The sequence below is a fragment of the Dasypus novemcinctus genome, chromosome 4 (assembly GCF_030445035.2).
Source record: "Dasypus novemcinctus isolate mDasNov1 chromosome 4, mDasNov1.1.hap2, whole genome shotgun sequence".
Classification (NCBI taxonomy): Eukaryota; Metazoa; Chordata; class Mammalia; order Cingulata; family Dasypodidae; genus Dasypus; species Dasypus novemcinctus.
The window spans coordinates 84,487,087-84,514,901 of record NC_080676.1 but is presented as its reverse complement, the minus strand read 5'-3'; the positions used below and the strand labels follow the sequence as shown (position 1 = coordinate 84,514,901).

Genomic DNA, 27,815 nt, shown 5'->3' with positions numbered 1-27,815 from the left:
AGTGCTAAAGATAAAGTCTTCTTTATGAAAGACCTGGTAGAAGTGCTACACAACAACAAACCTTTATATGAACAAACAAGCATTGAGTTCCTACACAGGAATAAAATGAAAGAGGCCATTTATTGGACCTCATTATTGTCAGGCTCTGTACCAGGTCCTTTCGTATTCATTCAGCAAGTACATATTCTAAGCCAGACACTTAGACAATGAGAACCCAATGTTATAATCATTTCTCTTTTAAATTGCATTATGCTTAATTGTTTATGTATCTATCTTTTCTGCTTGTTTGTGAATTCTTAGAGAGCATAAAAAAGTTCACCAAGGGAGGCAGCTTCCTTTTAAGACATTTAAAACACCTCCCAGTCCTATTGTTTAGGTATGAAATAATCAGGCGAAATAGTAATTGTTCTATATAGAAGTAAAATTATTTTTCTTTTCTATCTTTTCTTTTTTTCTTTTTCATCTTAAAACAAAATCTTTTAGCCATGGCCTAATTATTACTCTAGACAAATTATTTCTGTGGGCTAGGTTTTCTTAGACTAAGAATGTAGAAAAAGTTGGTTTTGAAGGACTTGGGAAGAGCAGAGAGATTATGTGTTAAACTTGCATTCCATTCTCTTCAAAATCACATATAACCTGTTAAATCTTTCATTTAATAAAGAAATATTATGGCCTATCTACCATGTGTTAGGCATCTGTTGGCCCATAAGTGGAAAGATGCATGGTATGCCCTCTGAGAAAGTACAGAAGAGTGGAAAAACAGACAAATGAATAGACAACTATAGAATCAATCGACCATTCAATTAATCAACTTTTTATTGAGCACTTATTATGCCAAGCACTAGTTTAGGCAGTGAGAGTACACTGGTGAACAAAGTTGATTCAATTTTTCATTATGAAAGTTATAGTCTAGTGGGAAAGCAATATATAACATGGGTAATTATATCTTTCTTTTGTAAGTGCAGACTATGTACCAGGATTTCACAACTTTGACAGTATTGACATTCTGAACCATGTGATTCTTTGTTTTAATTTTTTTGCACTACAGTTTGTTTAGCAGCATCCCTGGCCTCTACCCCCACTAAATAACAATAGAAAAGTCCCACCTCCAGTTGTAATAATTAAAACTATCTCTAGACTACCAGATGCCCCAGGGAGGAAATTGCCCTAGGCTGAGATCCATGCTCTATACCAGGGAGTGTTGTGAAACTATGGAACCAAAGGGTTTAACCTAGCCCCAGCGATTGGGACCATCATTCCTGAGGAGGACACATTTAGGCTGAGCGCTGAACATGTGATTAAGATTAAGTTAGATGAAGGAGCAGAGGGAGAGCCTCTAAGGGATAACTGCCAAGGTTAACTGGGTTTTCAGTAAGGGTGTTCCTACCCCTTGAACTCAATTAAAGTGAGCCTGAAACCTTACCCCAGCAACCCGCCTTCCTGTGCATTTGGGTTCCTCTGTGTGTCTGTGCTGTCTTTAAAACATTTTGAATTGTCCCTCCTGTGAAACTCCTTCTTTCCTTGCTTTTCTTTTCCTGACCATTACCACCTCTATCATCACTACCACACACATAGGACATAGTGTAGCAAATGTTCTTAAAGTTAGAAGGGGCAAGACGTGGATGCAGCTGGAGGAGGAGGATACAGGAGAAGAGAGAGGTGTTAGAAATGCAAACAACGTTTGGCAGACCCATTCTTTTTTTTAATTTGAGAAATTATGGATTTACAGAAAAATCATGTATAAAACACAGGTTTCCCCTATACTACCCTATTAATAACATCTTATATTCATGTAGTACACTTGTTACAACTGATGAAAACCCATCTTTATAATTGTACTAGTTAATTGTATAGACCTGTTCTTAAATGTCCTTCAGACTGCCAACACAATTGCATGTCCACTAATTCTTCATTGATAAAGTCCCTAATATCACTTTGGCTTCTATTTCCTCTCAGGACCTAATTTCAAACAAAATACTGATTTTTCTCAGCTTCTCATACAGAGAATTTAGTGTGTTGTTTCTTGAGTTCCTACTAACATCTTCATATTCAACATTACTCTTTCTCCTGAGGGCAGATTAGTAATTTATTTATTTGCCAAATAATAACCATGTGCAAAAACAATTACTAGCATTAACTCTTAAGATAATACTCTACCATGTTATGCTGTGGTAAAGTCATGAAAAAGCTACGAAGAAGGGAAAATGAAGGAAAGATCGCCCAGGTATGTTTGTTATGCAGAGAAAGACTTTCCAGAGCCTTAAAAATGTGTGTTAAAGAAGAAATAGTAGTTTGTCAGGATGAGGATGTTAGAGAGGAAACTAGAACTGTATAAGTACCATTTGAGTAGAGACTATCCAGTTGTATGACTTGAGCATACCACTGGGGAATGCTAAAGAAAATGAGCCTGCAAAGGGAAGAAATAATGGCTGGAGAAAGACGATATCAAGTAATGTTATAAATGTCACATTCTGAGTATCGGAATTCATCACATAGGTAATGCAGGGGTCAATGCAGGAGTTTTAACTAGTAGAATAAATGGAACAGGTTTTAATTCTAGAGGAAAAACAAAACAAAAACATTGGCAGGAACTCAGCATATAAATGCATTACCTTCCTCCCAGCAAGGGACATGACTCCCAGGGATGGGTCTTCCTGGCACCAAGGGATTACTACCAAGCACTGGCTGGTAGTGCAACTGGGAATAAACCTTGTGGATGGCCAGAGTAGATACCGCCCCAGTTGGTGGGGCTCCTGAGGGTCCTGGAGACACCCAGGTCCTATGGTCATGGCAGATAGTTCTGGAGTTAGCTAACCTTGCCAGTGGACCCTGTTTTGGAGTTTGTGCTCCCGAGTGTGACAGGGTTAGACTCAGATGTGACTTCTCTACATATGCCTCTTTTGTTCCTTTTATTGAACCTGTGGTTGGCACTGGAGTTGATAGGTGTATGTCCAGGAGACTTGAATCTCTGGACGTTCATGTGCCAACTGGGCCCTGAGCCTCAGTGGTGTTGTAGTGCCTATTCTCCAGTTCATTAGACTCACCCAGGACAATTAACAAGGAGGCAAGGATGGACAACCACCACACCAAGGCACCAAGAGAGTCTACAACTGCAAGTAAGAGAATCCCATTCATTAGCCATGTGGGATCAAAACCCCCTCTCAATTAGAGATAGAATGGGCATCACCATCCCAGAATCCTCAGGATTGGGGAATAAAGTATAGACTAGAGTGGACTTATTGGTATTCTACTATAGACTTAATGTGATTCTAGCAATGGAAGAAATTATATCATTGATGTGGAGACAGTGGCCACTGGAGATACTGAAGGCAAGGGGAGGGAAAAACAGGTGTAATATAGGGGCATTTTCAGGACTTGGATTTGGCCTGAATGACATTGCAATGACAGATACAGGACACCATATAGCATGTCATAATCTAGAGAATGGAGTGGGAGAGAGTGTAAACTACAATGTAAACTATAATCCATGCTGTGTAGCAATCCTCCAAAATGTGTGCAGCAATTGCAATGAATACACCACACTAATGAAAGAAGTTATTAATGTGGGGGAAAGTGGGAGGTAGGGGGAGTAAGGCATATGAGAATTCCTTATAATTTTTTAATGTAACAGTTTATGTAACTATCTTTTAAAAATAAATAAAAATATGTTTAAAAAAATAAAAACAAAACAAAAACAACAAAAAATTGGCAGGGAGCTGGTGTTTCTCAAGTGGGTTAAGTGCTGGCATAACACATATGAGGACCTGGGTTCAATTTCTGGCCCTAGTATCTAAAAAAAAAAAGAGTTTGCCTCCTGGTGACAGGGATACCACTTAGGAAGCCAATGAAATGCAGTGAAATGAATGATCCAAGTGGAATATGATAAAGGCTGAATCTACAGAGAAGCTCAGGAAAGAAATAATAAAAAGAAGAGCTAAGAGCTAATATCTATTGAGCATTATATGCCAGGTACAAAGCACTTTATACTTATTACCTAATTTAATGTATCTACCAATCCTATGAGAGCATTGCTAATTATATCCTCTGTTTACAGAGAGGTTTACTCATTTATCTGAGTCATAGAGCTAGGAAGGGGTGGAGTGAGGATTCAAACCCAGGCAATCTGGTTCAACATCTGTTACATTACTTTTCAATGGTGCCAGATATCTCAGGAAGTGAAAACACAGAGTTGGAATTGGTAAGGATTTTTATGAATACGGTCTCAAAGATTCTTAGGAAAGATCCCTAAAGGAGTTATAAATGAAAGTTCAACTTTGTATGTATTTTAAATATATAGTTTGCCAGGACTTGGTGAATAAGATTTAGCTATAATAGTAAGAGAGTGAGAAGCACCTGGGATGCCTTCCCAGGCTTTGTTTGACTAGCAACATTATCATGCCATTAAATGGACTGGGGAGAGAAAAAAAGAGGATTGGGAGTAAATTGTTAAGGCTAGACATAATGCTTTTAAGGTACTTGGGTACATTCTGGATAGAACTGTCTAGTAGACAGTAGGATATATGAATCTGTTTCCAAAAAGATCAATGAGAAATGTAAATTGAATTACCTAAAGCCAAATCACAAATGGTTTACAAAAAAAAAGAAAGAAAGAATGCTTGAGACTATGACTTATATATGTGAACACCTCCATGGCATTTGAGAGAAATGATAGAGAGATAGATAGAAAGAGAGAGAGAGATATCCAAATGTTTCCCTTTGAAGCTATTTGTCCACAGTCTTTCTCATCTCAGTAAATAGCATCTCCATCACTCCATCTTTCTACTATCTATTCAAACCAGAAAACTTGGAGTCATCCTGATGTCCCTCCTTTCCTAAACAACCACATCCAATCTATTAGGATATTTTCTTTTTTTAACTTCAAAATATGACCAGAATTAAACTAGTTCTCCCTACCCTAACTACTGCCACTGGTTTAAGCCAGCATTATGTATCACTTAGATTATTTCAATAGCCTCGTAAGTTATCTCTGCTTCTTCCCTTGCACTACCTCCTATGGCATATTGTCACCAAAGGAACCAGCAATCATTTTTAAATATAAGACATATAAGGTTAATGGATGTGCAACCAAGCCATAGAGCCAATACAATGGGTAAAAGAATGTACTTTTAACATATGGATATCTATATGGAAAAGAAACATAAAAATTCAATGCCTACCTCACTCAATACACAATAATTAATTTGAGATGGGTCATAAGCTAAATATAAATGCTAATATTATAAAGCTTCTAGAATAAAATAGAGAGGTATATCTTTTTAATCTTGGGGTACTCAAAAATCTATTAAACATGACACAAAAACACTAACATTAAAATAACAAAAATAAGTTGGACTTCATCAAAATTAAAATAGTCTGCTTCTCCAAGGACTCTATCAAGAAAATGAAATAGGAAAGCCACAAATTGGGAAAATTTCTTGCAATTATATATGATATAGCACTTTTTATGAGAATATATAAAGTACTTTTACAAATCAGTCATAAAAAGATAACTCGTTTACAAAATGGACAAACCAGTTGAACAGACATGCAACAGAGGAAGATATAGCAATGGCCAATGAAAGGTGCTCATCATTAGTCATCAAAGCATTACAAAATAAAACAACCAAAATGGACCATTCCACACCCACTGACTTGGCTAATATGAAGAAGGACAACACTAGTGTGGAGAAAACAGAATTCTCTCTTAAGAGAACTGTTTGCTAATCTCTTATAAAGTTAAATATACATCTATTGTGTGACCTAGCACCACAGCTATGTATTTACTCAAATGAAATAAATATCTATGTCCTCAAAAAAACCTGTACAAGAATGGACATAGCATCCTTATTCATAAGAGTCCCAAACTGGAAATAATTCAAATATCCATCAATATATCCAAGGGAAATGGATATATAAACAATATCAACAAAAATTAGAATACTACACAGCAAAAAATATACAAACTATTAATTCATATAACAACCAAGACTAATCTCACAGGTATCATGTTGAGTAAAGGATACCCAACACAAAAGAGTACATACTGTTTGATTTCATTCATATGAAGTTCAAGAACAGAACAAAGGGAGGATTGAAAGGAAACAGCACAAAGGAATTTTCTTGTGTGATAAAGTGTTCTGTATCATGTCTGGGTGGTAGTTACATGGATATGTACAATGGCCAAGACTCATAGACCTGAATATTTAAGGCTTGCACACTTTATTGTTCATAAATTATATATATAATATATATACAAAGCCTGTCACTCTTTTAAGGAAACCAAAATTCTTACAATGACCTTCAAGACCCTAACATGACCTCCCTACCCCCATCTTCACCCTGTTACTTTCAGATCACATCTCTTACCACACACTTCTTGCATTCTATTTGAACCACACTGGCCTCCTTGGTGTTCCCTAAACACACCAAGAAGCAACCCCCAAGGGTCTTAGTATCTGCTCTTCTCTTTCCTTTGAAAGTCCTTCTCCAGAGTTTCATAATTTATTCCTCTACTTTTTTTAGTGTCTGTGCAAATATCATCTTACAATGAATCTTTTCCTGCCAACCCTTTTAAAAAAATAACTTCACACACAGAAACACACAGACACAAGCATGCACATATACACACACACATGTCTAGACTTAACAGCTTAATAGCTTTGTTTTTCTCCTTAGCCGTTAATACCATCCAACTTTTGATAAAATTTGTCTGTTTATCTTTTATTAAATATCTCCACAAGTGGAAAAAGTTCCTAATATGACGGGGACTTTTCTTTTATACATCTTTAATCACAATACCTAGAACAATGATTGTATATGATAATCTCTTGATAAACACTAATTGAGTAAATATTGTTTCAATACAAGGATAATTACCTTAAACTTTAAACATATCATGAAACCAGAAAAAAATAGAATGAATGACCAAGAAGCATAAAGAACAAAGGAAAATATAAGCACCTATGAAATTGTTAAGTTAATAACGGGGCAGCTAGAGCTTTGCAAAAGTTTGTAGGCAAGGTAGTAGTCATAGACTAAAAGTTTGAATGTTAAACTAATGTACATTTGTAACTTTTCTACTTGGAGAAATATGTTACTTCATAATAGTCTTGTATAAGAGTGTGCATTCAAAGATATTGAAAGACCTGCTAATTGTGTCACAATGAGTGAGGATAGAGTAAAGCATGTGGGGCTACTGAGAGAGGGTGTTTTAATTTTTAAACCACCTGAATTTTATTTGTGTTTATAAAATGGCAGTATAATAATGTCAATTTCAGTGGAATAAAACATTTACATATGAAAAGAAAATACATTTAAGTCTATTTATAGCTTTACTTTATAAATAATTATGCACTATTTCAGTTATCCAAATTAAATTATGGCTGTTAGAGAGTAGCTAAGTCATTTTTTTCTTTGAGAGTTTAGGAAGGATATGTTCCTCTCACCTCAATTCTACTTTATCATGGGCAAAATAATTGGGCAAAGCTGAGATTAAAATACAAGCAAGGCTCTTAGGAAGATGATAGCTATATAAAGAAATGAAACTGGAATTTGAGGAAGAAGATAAAGGATATTACAAAAACAGTTTATAAAAATGTTTGAAAACACCTAAACAAATATAGTTTTTCATATTTTTCTCATTTATTCATCAACTAAAAATAAAAGCTAGCACAGAGGAAGAAGTTTTAAGGATTGAGTTAGAAACTCTCTGGGTACCTTAGAAGCCAAGAAGTAGCTTGAAACACAATTTTGAATAGATTAAAATTAGAAGGATGTTTACCAAAAAAGTAGGTTGGGTGATTAGCCAAGTGTTATATTAATATAAGCTCTATCTACAGTTGTCCTTTACTCTAAAGCCAAAAAAAAAAAAAAAAAACATCATGTAGAAGAAAGATATATGTCTATTAGCTTCTGAAGTCAGACTTGTTTCTGGAAATTACTGTGAAGAACAGGACATGAATATATGAGACTTACTGTTCTGCATTATATATTTCATTGTGCTATCTAGGTCATAATCTATTGATCTTTACCTCTAAGTTTGAAATTCATGAAACCATATCATATACCATGTACAGGATAGGACATTTAGATGTTTTCAGATTTTAAAGAAAAATCATCAAGATACTTTATACACAAGCATTTAGGTAGCTTTAAGTATGTATGCATATATATGTATACACACAGAAAAGAGATTGAGAATGTAGAAAACACTAACATAAAAAGAGAAAGGAGACAAATATTTACAGAGTGCCCTCTATATGCTGTTCTGGTCTCTACTTACATTATTTCATTTGATAAATGCATAAACAAGTCTATCCCTGTGATCCTACCCATGGGATATCCTTAAAGGTATGACCACTTTTTCTTGAGGTGACTTTGATATTTTTATAACTAATTTACTCTATCTAGAGTCATAGCCTTAATACCAAGTTATTTTTCATTCTGAAATGTGATACAGAATGTTCTAGTACAAATATTACAAGAACTTCAAAAATGCATTGGAATCTTCTGATATGGCATAATTCTTCCAAGAAGCTCATACTACTTATGAGACTTTATTCTTAGGAATGGTTTTCTGTAAAAAAAGAAATCTGGCATAGGAGTTTTCTTTTTTCACAAAGAGGATAGAACAAATATGTCATCTGGTAGGTGGCTTTTGTTTCTTCCAACTCTCAAGCCAGAATCAATGAACTGACAGCAAATAACACTTGTCTTATGGACTTGGGAGAGAGGGTATTTTAGGGACTTAGGAAGCAGAAGAATTCTTATAAAATCTACAACTTAGGATAATTTTAATTTAGAAGAGATTTAAAAAGCACAGCCCAAGTCTGAAGAAAAAATAACTGTGAAAGATTTGGAACCAAGAACTTCTGATCTCATGGATTTATTCAAATGATAGAGCCTTGGTGAAATTAACCAGGGAAGATCTAAGTAAGCACAAAGAGAAAACATTTGATTAGGCAAGGGGAAAATAAAATTATACTGAGTAAGAGAGTGAGGAGCCATCTAAAGAAGAAAGTGGGAATCATGAAAAGTTAAGGTGATAAGGTCTAATTATGTTGAAATAGCCTGCACATTCAGGATACTAAAAAAATAAAAAGTAAAAAAAGGAAATTCTTAGGATAAAAGTATGTGTGATTGCAGTACCAAAATGTGTAAGCCACAGAGATATAATTGCTCTGAAATTTTACAATCTTAATGCTTTCTGAGTGATCAGGTCAGAATCCTAACAACATTAAAAAGAGCCATAATTTTTACTTTAAATTAAACCATTGACCATGGTTAGTAACTATGTTTTAATATTTGTATATCAGTTGTAACAAATGTACCACCCACATGTAGAAAGGTTATTAATAGGGAAGGGGAAAAGGGGGGAAGATGTTGGGTATATGGGAATCCCTTGTATAAAGTATGTGACTTTACTGTGACCTAACACTTCTTTGAAGACACATGGAAAAAAGTAAGACACTGGGGAAGAACTAGAAGAAAATACTTCTGTATATACAGGACAATGGATATTACAGTGATAAAGACAAAACATCAAAAAATTTTAATTAAAAATGTTTTTCATTTTTTAATACTGCAATTGTTTTCATTTTATTTTAGTTTTCCTAAATTATTATTTTATTTCATATGTTTAAACCTATCAGTATAATTTCATTTTCCTATTAATTAAATTTGGCAATATTCTTGGCTTCCTTTTCTAAAGAAGTTTTGGATTACAGAAGGGTTACAACTATGGTAAGGGAGAAGTATTGATGTGGGGTGTCAGTTAAGGGGGATACGTGGGAGGAGGTTCACCTGCACATACGTATAAGACATATAAATATGTTCATATGTTTATGGGGCATTGTCACAGTGGGTAGAGATTCATACAAAAACTGAAAGAATATAGAACTCTCAACCTAGAGAGCTCTGACATATTCTCTAATGGAACAGCAACAATCTCCCAAGTACAGGGGCAATGACTAGTGAAGAAGGATGGTCCATTGATGGGCCCTTAATATTGATGACGATGTTTATGAGCTATTTTTGCTCTTGAATTTGCAACTTAGTCTAGTAAATTGTGAGGTAACTAAGAGTTACCTCCTAAGAGCCTCCATGTTGCTCAAATGTGGCCTCTCTCTAAGCCACATGCAGCATATAAACGCATTACCTTCCTCCCAGCATGGGACATGATTCCCAGGGATGAGCCTCCCTGGCACTGAGGGATTACTTCCAAGCACCAGTTGGTGATGCAACTGGAAAAAAACCTTGAATAAAAGGGGGAAAAGGTAAAGACAATGAGGTTATATGGCTAAGAGACTTCAAAGTTGGTTGGGAGGTCATTAGAGAGTTAATGCTTATGCATGTCTCAGCAAGATCTCAGAGACAGTCAAAGTACATACTACTCCAAATAGTGGGGCTCCTGAGAGCTCTGGAGACACCCAAATCCTATGGTCATGGCAGATAGATTTGGAGTTTGGTGCCTTGCCAGTGGGCCCTGCTTTAGAGTTTGTGCTCCCTAGTGTGACTTCTCTACACATGCTTCTTCTTTTCCTTTTCTTTGAATCTATATTTCATGCTGGAGCTGGTAGGTGTATATCTAAGAGACTTGAATTGCTGGACAGTCCATATGCAAACTGGGCCCTGAGCCTCAGCGGAGTTGTAACACTTACTCTCTAGTTCATTGGACTCATCCAGGACAACTGACAAAAAGGTGATGATGGTCAACCACCACACCAAAGAAACAAGAAAGTCTACAACTGATGCAAGAGAATACCATCCATCAGCCATGTGGGATCAAAGCCCCCCTCTCAATTAGTGGTGGAGTGGGCATCACCATCCCAGAATCCTCACAATTGGGAAATATAGACTAGAGTAGACTTACTGGTGTTCTACTATAGACTTAATGTGATTCTAACAATGGAAGAAATTATATCATTGATGTAGAGACAGTGACCACTGGAGGTGCTGAAGGCAGGGGGAGGGAAAAATGGGGGCATCTTCAGGACTTGGAATTGACCTGAATGACATTGCAATGACAGATACAGGCCATTATATAACCTCCTGTAATCTACAGAATGGAGTGGGAGAGAGTGCAAACTACAATGTAAACTATAATCCATGATGTGTGGCAATTTTCCAAAACGTGTTCATCATTTGCAATGAATGTACCACACTAATGAAAGAAGTTATTAATGTGGGGAAAAGTGGGGCCTGTGGGGAGTGGAGTATATGGGAATCCCTTATATATTTTTTAATGTAACATTTTATGTAATCTAAGCATTTTTTAAAAAATATATTTTTAAAAGGGCCATAATTTTTACTTTAAAGAGAAATTACCTAACAGAGCTCTACTCTTCTGTAATTATCTTCTATATATTGCATAAAATAATAGTCTTTTTTCTGGTTATTCCTTTTGGTCTAATTTAAGTGACTGGTTAAACCAAGTCTGCATTTTAATCAATGCCTAGGTATATATTACATGCTCAATAAACAGCTGTCATTTGACATCTTGATTATGGAAACACTTCATAATGGAGGAAAATTATTCTTGCTAAGATATTTTTAAATGGTTTCCTTATTTCAGGTGGATAGAAAATATTAATAAAAAACACCTGAGTTGAGAAAGAGTATAAAGTTTATTCCCTTGTGGGAGGCTTTAAATATTAGCAGAGAACACAAAGATCTCAGAGTCCAGTCCCACTATATTTGATTTTACCATTATAAAGAGTGTTATGTATATTCTTAGAGACTGAAGGGAAAGATGATCTGTCATGTAGGATTAAAATCATCCTTACTTAGGATGCTGTCTTAAAAGTAAATAATTAAATGGTTCCCCCTCTCTCCGAAAAAAAAAAATTCAGGGCCAGATGGTTTCAAGGTTGCCATTTAAGGAAGATTTAATATCAATCTTCCTCAAACTCTTCCAGAAAAATAGAGGAGGAGGAAACACTGCCTAAACCATTATAAAAGGCCAGCATTGCCCTGATACCAAAGTCAGACAAAGATAGCACAAGGGGAAAAAAAAATTAAGACAAGTATCCTTCAGAGTACAGAAGCAAAAATCCTCAACAAAATACAAACAAACCAAATCCTACAGTGTATTAAAAGGATTATACACAATGACCAAGCAATATTTATTCCAGGGATATGAGGATGGTTTAATTTAAGAAAATGATTTATGTAATATACGCATTAATTGAATGAAGGAGAAAACCACACTACCATGTCAATAGATACAATTGTTACCAAAAAGGCATTTAACAAAGTCCAACATCCTTTCATGATTAAAAAAACAAAGAACAACACTCAGAAAACTAGGAATAGAAGGGAAATTTCTCAGCATGATAAAGGGTATTTATGAAAACCCAGAGCAAATATCATACTGAGTAGCGAAGGAAGGAAAAAATTAGGAACAAAACCAGGATAACCATTGTTACCACTGTTATTCAACACTGTACTGAAAGTTCTAGAAAGCACAATTAGGCAAGAGAATGAAATAAAAGCCATCTGAACTGGACAGGAAGAAGTCAAATCATCCATATTCTTAGATGACATGATCTTATATTAAAAAAAAAAAAAAACCCAAAGGATTCACAAGAAAGCTACTTGAACTAATAAATGAATTCAGCAAAATTGTAGATAAAAGATAAACACACAGAAGGGAGTCAGTTGGGTTTCTATATTCCAGTAATGAACAGCCTGAAAAGTAAATTTTAAAAATCCATTTACAACGCTATTTAGAAGAATAAAATACCTAGGAATACGTTTAACCAAGGGTGAAGAACTTGTATACTGAAAATAATAAACCACTGCTGAAAGATATGAAAGAAGACTAAATAAGTAGAAAGACATCCTGTGCTCACGGATTCGAAGATTGAATACCGTTAAGATGTCAATGCTGCCTAAAGTTGGTCTACGTATTCAATGCAATCCCTATCAAAATATGAGCAGCCTTTTTTTCTGTGAAAATGGAGAAGCTGATTGTAAAATTCATATTACAAGGGGCCCAAAAACCTAAAATAATTGTGAAAGGATAAACAAAGTTGGCTCACACTGTCAGATTTCAAAACTTACTACAAAGTTACAGTAATTAAAACAATGTGGTACTGGCATGAAGACAATCATATAGATCAATGAAATAGAATTGTGAGTCCAGGGATAAATCTACACATTTATGGTCAGTTGATTTTTGACAAGAGTACAAAGTCCATTCAATGTGAATTCTAGAAGAAGAGTAGTAGAGAAGGAGTGATTTCTCAAGTCTAAGTCCAAACTGTAACTGAGTCAAGAAGATCAATAGGACTTACATATAATGACAAGAGACAAGTGATCAACATAATGATTTTCCTGGAATGGAGTATTGATAATCTCTCCTCAAAGTCTAACACTAACTGCTCTGGTTCCTGTAATGCTCTTTGTTTTGTTTTTAAAAGACTGATTGATTGATTACCCACCCCCTACCCCCCACTTTGTTGTCTACTCTCTCTGTCCATTTGCTGTGCATTCTTCTGTGTCTGCTTGTCTTCTCTTTAGGAGGCACTGGACACTAGATCCTGGGACCTTCCGGAGTAGGAGACAGGTGCTCAATCTTTTGTGCCACCTCAGCTACCTGGTCTGCTGCATCTCTTACTATCTATCCTCTGTGTCTCTTTTTGTTGCATCATCTTGCTGTGCCAGCTCTCTGCTTGGGCCAACTTGCCTTTACCAGGAGGTCCTGGGAATTGAAACCTCGACCTCTGATATGGTAGACAAGAGCACAATTGCTTGAGGCACATATGCTTCCCCCTATAATGCTCCTTGAAATGATATGTGTGTAAGCAAAAACAACACTATTGTCAAGGAGGGACTATTTTTATATATCATCAAAAAGGCCAAACAACTTTTGGTTAGTCTCGATTAGTATTTGAAGACAGGAATGTTTATTCTTTCATTGTTATTTTCCATTTATGATTCAACAAATATATTATAATAGATGTGGATTGATTTATGTGTTGGGTGAAAGTGAGTGCTTCCAATGCAAGACTACAAACCACCTTATCTCTGAGTCAGAAAAAATGTAACTCTTGAGAGAAAAGCTATTTCATTACAGATTTTTTAAATGCCTTAATAACAACAACAATAAGAATTTAACTGCCAGTCCTCTGCTTGCTCACTTTGGAGTCTCTTTCAGAATCAAGAGAAAACAGTAAAAAAGTACTTAATCAAATTATTCTGAACCAAAACTTCTCTTACAGCCAGTCTCAGAACACAGTTGCCACTTGTCTAACTTTACTCTTTCCACTTGACAAGCTATGGCAGGTCAAATATATTAGACTGTGATCATATTTCTTGTCTTCCTCTGATTTCTTTATTCTTTATCATTAAGCAATCCATTCTAGTCATTCAAGACTCAGCTCAGGTGTCACTGCCTGTGTGAATCTTACTTTGACAAACCCATCCCAAGTCAGAATCAATCTCTTCCTACTCAGAATTCCAATAGTACTTTGTTTATAATGTCTTCTTCCCACCCCCAACAATCCTCCTCCATCGCTCTTTCTCCCATCCCCAACAGCTATTTGAGAATAGAGATTCCATTATATACACTTAGCTCCCATAGAACCTAGAAACAGAAGGACAAGATAGAAGAAGGGAGTGAGGGGAGAAGAAAAGGCTCAAATGAAGCAAATATTAGTAATGGCTCTAACGTACTGAGTGCTCAGCCATGTCAAAATATCATATCATATTAGGTCTTTTGCATATTCATTAATCTAATCAAACAATAGCTTGCTATATGCCAAGCACTTTACATATACCATTGCTTTTGGTTTTCACAGAAACCCCTTATGTTGCAGTTACTAATATTAGCTTTTAAGGTCAATGAAAGGAAGACTCAGAGAGGTTAAACAACGTACCCAAGGTCACTCAACCAGAAGTAAGAGAAGAGATATGAAGCTGAGTCTGACTGATTCCAAAGTCCAATGATGTCAACAGCCAGACATGCTATTAATTTGTAGAGATCTGAGGAATTTAGCAGATGTTAAATTCCTGTTAACAAAACCCAGTCATAGGATAGATGACGGTGGTAGTGGGTAGGATAAATGAACTGCAGTGATGAGAAAAATCAGAGAAGATACTGCATGTACAGTGACAAGATGGAGAGGTTATTCTGTGTGCGATAATAGATAATAACCCGGGATGTGGCATAAGGTTCAAAATTCATTCTGGTTCAAAGCTTAGTTCCAAACAAGGTGTAATTCCACTCTATTTACCACTCAGAAAGCTGATTGATTCTAGATATGGACCTTTTCTCATGTGGACCTGCAGCTATGAAGTGGTATCAGAATCTACAAGGCCAGCTTGGGAGGGTCCTTCAAGACTCATCAAGCTCAGAGAAAAACTGCCGGTGAGTTCAGTCGGGTACTTGTTAGCTACCTATTCTACGAATCCTACTAATAACTCACCAGACCAAAAATTTACCCTCAGTAGGAACTGCTTTTTCAAAGATCACTAGATGTTCAGTGCATTGGTCTATATATTTTTTTATATGGTCTTCAAACCCTTCAGAGGAGACAACATCAAAATTAGAGCTGCCAATTACAGAGGAGCCTTCCAGGGTGGAAGAAGTGAACTGAATAACTCATTCCAAAGAATGACTTCCATAAGCAAGAAATATTGTAGTTTGACCCAGAAAGACACCACCACTGTAGCACTGTACAATGATATGTTTAGGTGATATGTATTATTTGAAGGATAAAAGATCTTCATTGAATGAATTCACAGTGGCAACTTGCCTTACTAAATGTATAATAATTCAAGAAGAGTAGTATATCAGACGAGTTCAAGGGCTATGGGACTGAGTTGACGGCTGTCATTTTCAGTTGTTTCAACCAAAACCATATTTAAATCCCCAAATGCTGCTTAGCTTTTCCACGTTCTAGTTTGTAATTTGTAAATCGGAATTTAAAAGTGTTTAACCTCTTGAAGCATATTTAACAGTTTCCAGTGACATTAGACATAATAATTAGTATTTGTAAAGAGATTTAGGATTCTGGATGAAAGCAGTTATAAAAGAGTAGAATACTAGCATTTCTGTGTATCAAGAGACAACTTTTAACAAAACAGATATAGAATAAGGCAATAACTTAAGAGGAATAAAAGAATCACAGGCACATTAAGCCTTCACATTAACAAAAACAGTCAATTTTTTCTGCTTTTACAGCATAGTCATCTTTGGCAAATATAAAACAAAAAATATCAAATATATTAAGTCAACATTTTTGCAGATAGATACATGTGGGCTTTTTCTTTTACTTCCCTGAAAGATGGGATTAGGCTGAGCAGCAGTAGCTGTCGGAAGCTCAAACTCCCTGCCTCCCAGAATGGGTACTTGTAATTAAAAGCTTAGCTCACCTTATCCTTCCCATTTCCCAGGTGAAAAGTCAAAGCCTGCATTTAATTGCATATATGTGTGCATGTTTCTAAAACCAAAGCTCCAAAGACAGGCAAGGCTTGGAAAACGAGAGGGCAAGGCACAGACAGATATTTGACACAGATTCAAAAATAAAGAACAACAGAAATGCAGTGCTTAGTTCCCTTTTGTTCATTATCAAATAGAGAAGGGTACGAACTTATTGGCATTTATATTTAGATAAGCAGCAAAAACAAACTAATCCAAATATGTCGTATTTGCCTGAAGATTTTCCATAAACATATTCCATTTTTGGGGATTGGTGCATTGAATCAGAGTTCTGTCAGAAATAGAATTAGAATGTGGAAGAATCATTCTGTTGAGAGAAGGCTAGCACCAAATATTCCTAATGGAGGCTATCTGTGAGTGAGGCTGAATGGATTAGTGGAAGGGTGGTCATTCTGGGCTCAAGACTCTGAACAAACTACAGGGGAAACAGCATGCAGACCACAAGATCACAGATCACAAGGTCCAAAATGTCTGTTTAAACAGAGAAAGGACACCAAGAAATAGAGATTCCAATAGCGCTTAGAAGCAGGGAATAAGAGATAGGAGCAAGGTAGTAATGATCATGGGGGAACCAAGAATCACATAGAAAACATCCAATCTCTGAAGGGATTAGCTACAGAGCCAGTTATGCTCATGGGGAAACCAAGAATCTTTCGGTTGGATACACAGCCACGTCATAATCAGCAGCAAATGAGACTCAGTGACAAGCCCTTGGGCTCATCAAAATAAAGCCCTGGGGGAGGGGATGTAGCTCAGTGGTTGAGTGCTTGCTTCCCATGTACGAGATCCTGGGTTCAATCCCTGATACCTCCTAAAAAAATAAAAATGCAAAACAACAACAAAAACCCATGTACATACACACACAAAACAAAGCCAAGGGGTAATAGATCAGAAAGGGAGGAAAGAATTATTTAGACAAACACTGACTGACACACAGTGGGATCTTAGTAAGCTCCTTCTTGGTAAGAATGAATGAATCCTCCTTGTACAAATGGAGTAACTAAATCCCACTTAAGGGAGGTGACCCACTAAAGTTCAAACATTAGTGCACGGTCAGGGCTAGAATTCAGCTCTTTCTCAAGGCTATAGCACTTACCACCATACCTTGCTACCTAGCTGAGAGAACAATATGGAGATTTCCTGGGGTTTGGGTAAAGAAAAGTCTGGATGCTGAGGTCAATGGGAGTCAGCAAACCCATGGAGGCTTTTATGAACTGACACTAATAGCATACAAAAGTGATTGTTCCATAAACCTATGACTTCTCTAATAAAGAAAAAAAAAGTATATGAAAGAAAAACAGTACCGTTTCTATGTAGGTGATCATGAAAAAGGGCTTCAGTCATTGCTATTTGTATGGCAATGGGGTTTTCTATGGTGCAGTTTTTAAAAAGATGCTATACATGGCCTAACGTACTGAAAAGCAGAGTTTTAAAAGCACTAGTAAGGGGGTCACTGAGGTGGAATGTGCCTGTGGAGACCAGAGCTACAGAACACTAATTCTATCCTGGAATGAGTGAACAGCCCAAATTGGCCTCCGAAGTTGGATATTTTCATTTTGCTTTTTTGCCTTTCAAAGTCATATGATCCTTAGAGGTCTGGCCTGATTGACCTCTGATGAAATTGCTTAAGTAAGTACCCTGTTCCACTTTTCAAGGTCTCAACCCTCCTCTATGCATCCCTTGGCTCAGGCTCCTGCTCAGATCACAACAACTAATGTCTATACAGTGTTTGCTGATAAGACTGAAGCATTATATCTTCCCTGTGGCTTGCTTGCTTTCCTCTCTCCCTCCATCCCTCCCTCCCATGCTTCCTTCCTTCTTCCCTTCCTTCCTCCCACTCTCCCTTCCTTTCATCCTTCTTTCTTTCCTTCTTTTCAAGTAAGTTGTGCTTAACATGTCATAGTCTTTTAACAGCCAAGGAAAGGAATCTATAATTGATAAAATCCAGGAATAGACGAGATGAGTGAATAAGAACAAATCAGGAGCAGTAAAGGACTTTTATTTTTCCTCATATCACACAGAATAGGCAACCCCCGACTTTAGCTTTGCCCTGGAATTATGGAAGACTGAAAAGGGAACCTATACCCAAAACCTCACTAAACAACTGGTTTATTTTTGAGGGGATGGGGGATGGGTGAGAAAACATGAAGAAACTTTCATTGGACCTAAATATGGAGATATTGAGAAAAACTGTTCTAATTAAATTACCAAGTGAGATATCACTGTAGCCTGGGCTGCAAAGCATGTTGGTAAAATACTAAACCAAAAGCCTCACTCTTGTGACAATTTTTACAAGGTTTTAGAGAAAGCCTTCTCTTTTATTTCAACTCTCACGTTAAGTACTACATAGGATTTCAGTGTTTTATCTCATTGCACTTGTTTCTTCAGAAAATCATCTTTGGCATTCTGTTCCCTCATTCTTTCTCATCCTCTCCTAAGAACTAGGAGATCTTGTCTTTGAGTTAGTTTGTTGGACTCTCTCTAGTATATTCTCTGTTGCACAAGGACACACTTTCCTTCTACTTCCAGGGAACATAAGAACACAGGTTTACTGATTTATAGTTGCTTAGCCAGTGTCTCCTAGCAACTGTTTTAAGATACAGAGAGAGATTTTTTAAAGTAATAGAATCATTTAGAACACAAAATACACAAAATAATACAGTACTTTAAATTCTTTCTTTCCACAAATAAGGAGGAAATAACATCAAACATTAGAAAAGGTATGAGGGAAACAGAAAACAGATAGAAGAGCCTCCCCATAGAAGAATTGTATGGGTTTATGTCTTTTTGTGGTGTCTATATTGTGATGGTTGTATTATTTGGAAACAGGGCTAATTTTCTGATGTCTGTGGAACACGAATCAGGGCACTGACTGATAAGGTCAGAGAAGAAACTGTCAACTGTTAGGGTGGACCTGGATTCAGGTAATAATAAGTGTTGGCCTCTCTTGATCTATAATTTATAGAGTCTAGGGGTATAAGAATTTAGTGTTGGGTGTTAGCTCCCAAGACAGAGAAAACTCAAGAAAAGACAACATTATTTTTAAGAAATCACAGCAACCCAAATAAGTAATACACGGTTTTCAAAGCAGATTTTTACAGCAGTGATTTTAAGACTCAAAGATTAATATTTGTGGACCATATACAGACTCCAGGGAATTCATGAATTTAATTAATTAAAATACTTAACTTTTTATGTAAGTTTTATGTGTTAGTTTAATCAGTAAGAAAATCCGTGGTTTACATTATATTCACAGATGTCTAAAACAACACAACAACAAATTATGTACCTCTATTTCTTCTACTTAATAATATATTGCTTAAATATTCCATACTTTTCTCAGTGATGTTATAAAAGAATGAGATGAACTTTTATTTTTAAAAATGTAAGTTCAGACCAGGGTTTTAAGAGAGAAATTAATGGCAGCTTTATTCATAGGAAAATCCTTGGGGAAGATGGTGACTTTTTTAGGCAGAGCGGCATTGCATGGTTCAGCTCATCTTCCCCCATAATAAAGTATCTTATCAGTGCCAACTTTAGAGATTTGAAAGCTATTTTTACCAAAAAACAGGTGGCTTTTCCTACAAAAGGGCTAAAAGTTTCAGTATACATTGCATTCCAATGAACTAAATACGAATGATATGCAAATGAAAAGTCAATTGGAACCTGCTTTTTTTCTTTTAGCAGAGATGACATTTTAAAAAATAATATATCTGAACTATAAATATATTAAAATATTATCCTCTTTTGGAGGCAAACTGGAAACAGTACTTGTTGGACTACAAAGGAAGTGAACATACTAGCTTGCCTCAGTTTACTCAACTGTAAAAACTGTATATTATAGCTCCCCTGCCTACCACACAGGATAGTTATAGAAGTCAAATGGAGCAATGAATATGAAAGCATTTTACAAATACCAAAGGGGGTTTGGTTCTTACCTAGTGTATATATATCAGCGACTGGATCCATTAAGCATTCTCCTAGAGGAAAGGAAAAATGACTCAAACATTTGAAAGGGCAGTCTAATAAAATGAATCATAATTCTAAATATATATACTCTCTTAGACATAACAATTCAACTAAGAATATAATCTGAAATTGTAAATCAGAATGCAGTCAGATTAACATCAAAGTTGTATCTTTAAGAAGCTCCATGAGTACTGTTTACACACATAAAAAACTGAAAAGAACCAAAATGCTCATTAATACATACCAGTGAATAAAGCATGTACTTTACATCATTTACAAATGTAATCAACATTCTAATTTCACTGTTCACAAGATATGTTCTGTTTTAACATTGATCATAAGTTAATATAAATATATAGCTCTGAATAAAAAAAATAGTGGTTAAACAAAGTATATTAGCATACAATGGAAATCTATGCAGCCATTAAAAATGATCTTGTAGGTCAGTCTTTATTGACAAGAAAATCTCTCTCTAATATACTGTTTGCTGAAAAAGGAGACAGTAAAAATCCTGTATCATATGATTCAGTTTTTTTAATAGAATAGAAAATAATATTATATATATATGTGAGTATATATACATATATCTCAAAAGGCTAAGACTGGATCTCTCTGGATAGAGTTCTTATGTGTGATTTTCCCCCTCTTTTCCTTCATATATCCATATTGATATAGGATATATGTGGATTGCTTTAATGACTAGCAAAAGGGAATGAAGCTATTTTCATTATGAATGAGAAAGTCTACTCCTAGAATTGTTAAATTCCTCAAAAGACCTATGTTCAAAACAGTTCCCACCAATGAGCACTGTTGGAGTCAACAGTGTCAGCACAATTAAACACAAAGTCTGAGATTTTATATACCCTAAGTAGCACCAGCCAAAAAATTAAAAAACACCTTTGTTTGATTAAATGGTCATTTGCTGAAAAACTTCCCTAGAAGAAACAATTTAACAGATCATCAAAGGAAAAGCAGAGGCTTGAGCATACTGAATAATTTAAAATGAGGTTTTAAAAAGAAATAGGAAAAAGGAAAGGATGCCACAGGATGTCACAACAGGGGATACTGGAACCTTGTGGTTTCTTAGAGAAGTCGAGGACTGATCCAATAAAGTTAAGGAATTGATCATGCAAGAAGAATAAAAATAGTGGCAAGATAAACATCATGTGCTTCTCAACTTAGCCTGCCACTGCCATCCACTTTGCTTATGGCTGGCATTAAAGCGAGCTTCTTCCACAATCCTACGGAATTTCCAAATGTCAAGTCAGCATTTTTCCTCCTCTCTCTTCTCTGCCTATTAACTTTTACTGATTTCAGCTAAAGTCTCTCCACATACACCAAAGGAAAGAAAGTCTGCTGGAAAGATTTGAGAGCCATATATTAGCTAGTTTCTCTTATTTAGACTTGAGTTTCAATTTCTACCATATACATGTTAAGGGGGAAGTGTGAAGAAGTTACATGTTTCGAGCCCTGAAAATGTGCCAGGACTTTTAGTATAGATTATTTTATGTAAAGTTCACAATATAATAGTGTTTTTTGTTTGTTTGTTTGTTAGTTTCTCCTATTTTTTGGTCAGATGCTAAAACTAATGCACAATGACTTTGAGTAACTTGCTTAAGGTCATCATATGTGGCATAACCAGTTTCTAATCTTAGGGAGGTATGACTCCAAAGCTAAAGAGATTACATTAATTGATTTAACAGTCCTTACTGAGTGTGTGCTACATGCCAATCACTAACCTAGCCATGGCAATTTGCCTTCAAGAAACTCACAGACTTGTAGGAAAGTCATTAAGGGTGGTGCTATTAAATATTTGGAGCAATAATTTAGAGGGTTTCTTAACAATTTTCTGTCAATATTTGAGTAACAGTGTCTGCATAGTTATTAGATCTTTATTTCACAAGCATGGAAACTCAGAAAAGTCAAGGAACTTCTCTGAAATCACAAATCTGGTCCCTGGTTTGAGAGACACTGAACTATGACCTTCCATCATCAGGTCTATTTCTAGGTAATATACTCATCCTTTCCATTTCTGTGCCCTTTGTATAAAATATACAGGTTAGAAAATGCATGTAAAACCAGCTTATTTCAGTAGTTTTACATGCTCGTGTGCCAATCTTTTTTTATTGTAAATGTCAGTAAATTTGACTTTGACATGTCCTAATCCAAATTCACTACTTGATCTAAGGAAGCTACTTTGAAACACATGGCAACTTTAAAAAGAAAAAATTTAGTTAGGAAAAATTTGGAAAGCCAAAGAATATAGTTATATTAAGGAATTAAGTATATTAACTGGTTTTTAAAAAGATATACATGATTTTTCAAACATGGTCATAGCAATGTGGCTTATGTTCAGTACACTGAATTATAGATTACTCGAAATATGCCCTCTTGCAAATCTGTAGTTTGGATTTCACAATGTTCGCAATATTACAGAAAGTTCTATTTATTCAGGTGTGACTTCCTTCAATGTTAGAATAAACAGAAGGAATATATATCTGTCACACTTAACTACCTTTTACATATGGTGCTAATTTCCTTTCTTTTAGTACTTGTGGTACCTTTTTTGCATTTTGTACTTGCTATGCTAGTAACCCTGATGAGAAGATGTGAGATTTTCAAAAGACAGAAAGACATCCATTCCCATGTCTGTATAAATGAACAACTAAACAGAAAAGAAGAATAAGAAAATAAAGCCTAGAGGAACTTATCATTTTCCTTTTGCAAGGCCTGAAGTACAGAGAAGAAATGCAAATGGAGGTAGAGACTTGGGTAGCACCCTCCCTTCCTGAATTTGTAGCTGCCCACGCATCTGCCTGTCATGTTGGCCAGTGGTCCCCACTGTGAAAGCTTTAGACTGAATATTAATGGCACTCAAAACCCAAGTCTATTTCCTCTTTTCTCCCTTCTATGTTGTGAATTCATTAGCAGCCTGGGCTGACTGAGTATCCAGAGGAAACTTCACAATATATCCAAAGTAAAAAAAAAAAAAAAAATATATATATATATACACACACACACACACACACACACACACACACACACATATATATACACACACACACACATATATATGGACATCCAAAGAGGGTTAGCTTGGTGGGTATAGACGGTTTGTATATAAAAATTAATAAATAAAATCACAAAGAGGTACTTTTGAAGTAAAGTAAATATTAATGCAACCAATGTTGCATGCTTAGATAGAATGTTAGAAATTACATACAGACATAGTTTTTACTACTTCACTTTCCTACTAAATGTGGTGTCTGGTGAAATGAAAGCTGCTGACTTTTCTTATACTTCTTAATACTCACTCAGGGCAGTGAAAGACTGACATAGGAATCAACACAGACCTGGAAAGCATCAGAAAGGGTAGGAGAGCTTTGCAGCTGCTATTAGACAAACTCTTCATTTACTTAAGAGCAATTCTTAAATTCAAACTGTGAGTGTGATGTTTCTACCTGCTTCATGTCAGTCCACAATCAAAATGACTGGTACATTTGGATATGCTTTTAATTTGCAGTTTTCTAGTGCTCTATGGGAATTGGAATGCTTTTTATATCATGCATTTTCCTATAGCAAATGAATTTTAGTTCCAGAAAGATGGAGGATTAGAGCATTAAAGGGTACACTTCTCTACCAGAAAAATAGCTAGAAGACAGGCAGAAATTTCCTAGAATAACTGTTCTAGGACTCAGGAGACCAGGGAAGGACTTGGTAGTACCTAGAAGTTAGAGGGGCAATTATAAAGACACTCTGTGGTGAGGATCTGTATTTCAGGCAGCTGCCGCTGCTTGCACCAACCCTTACTCTCAGAGTAGACAGCTTCAGGTCCTCCAGTTCCTGGGGGGCTGCTATGGACTAAGAGGACCAAAAGGAAGCACTTTCCCAGGAAAGGGGAAAGGGAGGGACACAGCCCACTGCTGATCCAGCTTTTGGCTGGTGATTTTGGTCTGCTGAATCCCATGGCTTCCACCCTTCGCAGACAGATGCACCTATACAATTTTCTTCTTTCTCCCAGGAGGTGGTAAAGAACTAAGGATAGCCTGCCTTCTCAAAGACTATCCTACTGCCCAGGAGTGGCTGTTGCTGAGATAGAGGGGAGGAGATATCTCTTTCCTCCACAGGAAAGGCAGGATGTGCCGAGGGAGGAGAGTGACCATGGGACCACGGATCTGCAAGTTTGAAGTGCAGGGTTTGTTTCTGAATAGCCCTCCTGGAGGAGAATCTTTCCAAGGCTTTGGATATTGCTTCACTACTGCTGGTCCTGTCAGTATTACAGGGAACACCTCCTCTGGTAGGGTTTGAGCAGAGATGTTTGTTGAAGAATGCCATCTTCTGGTAGGTCAGGAATGTGCACCTCAGTGAATTAAAAAAAAAAAAACAAAAAAAGAGGATTTTTGCCTTCTTTACTATTCCTTCCCCAAGGCCCTTAGAAATTGGTCTGTGCTACTTTAGTGGGCCCCTGGCCCAGTTTTGTTCAGTTAAACAGGGTCAATTTTATAGAGTTAGAATATGTTGAACCAAGAATCAAAGAAGAGCTATAATGCTATAATACAAAGCCAAGCTACAATAAAGCCCTAGGCAAAAAAGAGAAACCAATCATCAGAGCAAAGTCATCATCATAATCAGATGCCTAGACAGCAGCAAAAAATTACTACAAGTCATACTGAAAAACAGGAAGATATGGCCCAGTTGAAGGAACAAATCAAAAGGCAGGGTGAGACATAGAATTTGAGACAATCAATGATGCTCAAACAAATCTCATAAATCAATTCAAGGAGTTGAAGGAAAATATGGATGAATAGATAGTTTATTAAGGAAACAATGAATGAGCACAAAGAAGAAGCATTTGAAAGCTTGAATAGAGAATAACAGAGCTTATGGGAATGAAAAGCACAACGAATGAGATTAAAAATATATTAGAGGCATATGACAACAGATTTAAAGTGGCAGGAGAAAGAATCAGAAGATTAAAGGACAGAGCAGCTGAAACTGAAAAGAGAGACGAATACAGAAAAGAATGGGAAAAAATTAAGCAGGGGTTCAAGGAACTGAATGATAGCATGAAGTACACCAACATAGATTCATGGGAGTTCCAGAAGGAGCAAAGAAAAGGAAAGGGGCAGAAAGAATATTTAGGAGATAATGGGTGAAAATTTCCCACTCTTACAAAAGACATTAATACACTTATCCAAGAAAGGCAAAGTAATCCAAACAGAATAAATCCAAAGAGACCTACTCTGAGATACATACTATTCAGAATATCAAATGCCAAAGATAAAAGAGAGAATTCTGAAAGCAGCAAGAGAAAAGGGATTCATCTAATGCAAGGGATGTCCAGTAAGACTAAGTGCGGATTTCTCATCAGACACCATGAAGGTGAGAAGACAGTCATATGATATATTTAAGATACTGAAAGAGAAAAACTGCTAGCCAAAAATTCACTGACCAGCAATAATGAGGGTGAGTAGGAAAATATTCCCGGATACACAAAAACATATAGGTTCTTAAACAAGAGGCCAATTTTACAAGAAATGCTAAAGAGAGTTCTATAGTCTGAAAGGAAAAGACAGGAAACAGAGGCTTGGAGAAGAGTGTAGTAAAGAAGAATATCAGAAGGGTAATAAAAAAGGATAAAAGACAGGCAAAAATAAGATATGGCATATGAAATCCAAAGGATAAAATGGATGAATTAAGAAATATCTATATAGTAATAATATTGAATGTTAATGGATTAAAGTTCCCAATCCAAAGATACAGGCTCACAGATAAATAAAAAACATAAGTCAGTCATAAATGACTGTTATGAAGACCACAAGAGACTCACCTTAGACCCAAGGATAGAAATAGGCAGGAAGTGAAAGGGTGGAAAAAGATATTTTGCTCCAACAGTAAACAAAAACAAAAGAGCAGGGGTAGTTATAATAATATTGGACAAAACAGACTTTAAATACAAGAAGGGATAAGAGATGCAGAGAGCCATTATACATTAATAAAAGGGACAATCCACCAGGAAGAAATAACAATCATAAATATCTATGCACCTAGATATGCATCTCCCAAAATATGTGAGGCAAACTCTGGCAAAACAGAAAGGTGAAATAGATAACTCTACAATAATAGTTAAAGATTTTAATATGCCATACACATCAACAAATAGAATAAATAGACAGAGGATCAACAATGAAATAGAACTTGAACAATATGATAAAAGAGCTAGACCTACCAGACATATATAGAACACTTTACCCCAAATCAGAAGGATATACATTCTTTCTCAAGTGATAATGGATCTTTCTTTGGGATAGACCACATTTTGAGTCACAAAAACGTTTTCAATAAATTTAAGAAGATTGAAATTATAACAAGCACCTTCACTGATCATAATGAAATGAAGCTGGAAATAAATAATAGGTGGAAGAGGGGAAATTTTGCAAATATATTGAGGCTAAAAAACATAATCTTAACCAATCCATGGGTCAAAGAAGAAATTTCTAGAGAAATTTGTGAATATCTTGAGATGAATGAAAATGAGAACACAACTTACCAAAACTTACAGGATTCAGTGACTGCAGAGCTGAGAGGGTAATTTAGAGACTTAAATGCCTATATTAAAAGGAAAAAAATAGCTAAAATAAAAGATCTAATGGAACACCTGGAGGAACTAGAAAAAGAAGAACAAACTAATCCAATGCAAACAGAAGGAAAGAAATAGCAAAGATTAGAGGTAAAATAAATGAAATTGAGAAAAAAATATAGAAAATCAAGAAAATCAAATGCTGGTTCTTTAAGATCAATAAAATCGACAAAATTTTATCTAAATTAACAAAGGAAAAGGAGAGAAGATACAAGTAAATAAAAGTAGGAATGAAAAGGGGAGCATTACACTATGGTCATAGCAGATGACTCCAGAGTTTGGTGCCTTGCCAGCGAGGCCTACTTTGGATTTTGTGCTCCCGAGTGTAATGGAGTTGGACTCAGATGTGACTTCTCTACACGTGCCTCTCCTGTCCCCTTTATTGAACCTGTGGTTGTCGCTGGGGTTGGTGTATATCCAGGAGACTTGAATCTCTGGGCTGTCCCTGTGCAAGCTGGAATCTGTAGGAACACCTACTCTCCAGTTCATTGAACTTATTCAGGTCAGCTAACAAGGAGGTGAGGATAGACAACCACCACAGAATAAAAAGAGTCTACAACTGCAAGCAGGAGAGTCCCATCTATCAGCCATGTGGGATCGAAGCCCCCTCTCAGGATTGGGGAATAAAATATGGACTAGAGTGGATTTACTGGTATTCTACTATAGAATTATTGTGATGCTAGCAATGGAAGAAATTACATCATTGATGTGGAGACAGTGGCCATTGGAGATGCTGAAGGCAGAGACAGGGAAAAAGAGGTG

The 27,815-nt window shown here is 36.1% G+C and overlaps 1 protein-coding gene across 3 annotated transcripts in view; it reads right to left on the bottom strand.

Moving 5' to 3' along the window:
- LSAMP (limbic system associated membrane protein) overlaps nucleotides 1-27,815 on the bottom strand; it is a 1,652,779-nt gene that overhangs the window by 871,484 nt on the left and 753,480 nt on the right. For 2 of the 3 annotated variants that reach the window (XM_058295791.1, XM_058295790.2), the window contains exon 3: nucleotides 20,383-20,424. In XM_058295791.1, coding sequence (XP_058151774.1) covers nucleotides 20,383-20,413 — 31 coding nt within the window. In that variant the 5' untranslated portion in view covers nucleotides 20,414-20,424. Of the gene's footprint in view, nucleotides 1-20,382; nucleotides 20,425-27,815 lie in introns of those variants that run through there. The other variant, XM_071214778.1, reaches the window with a different exon arrangement.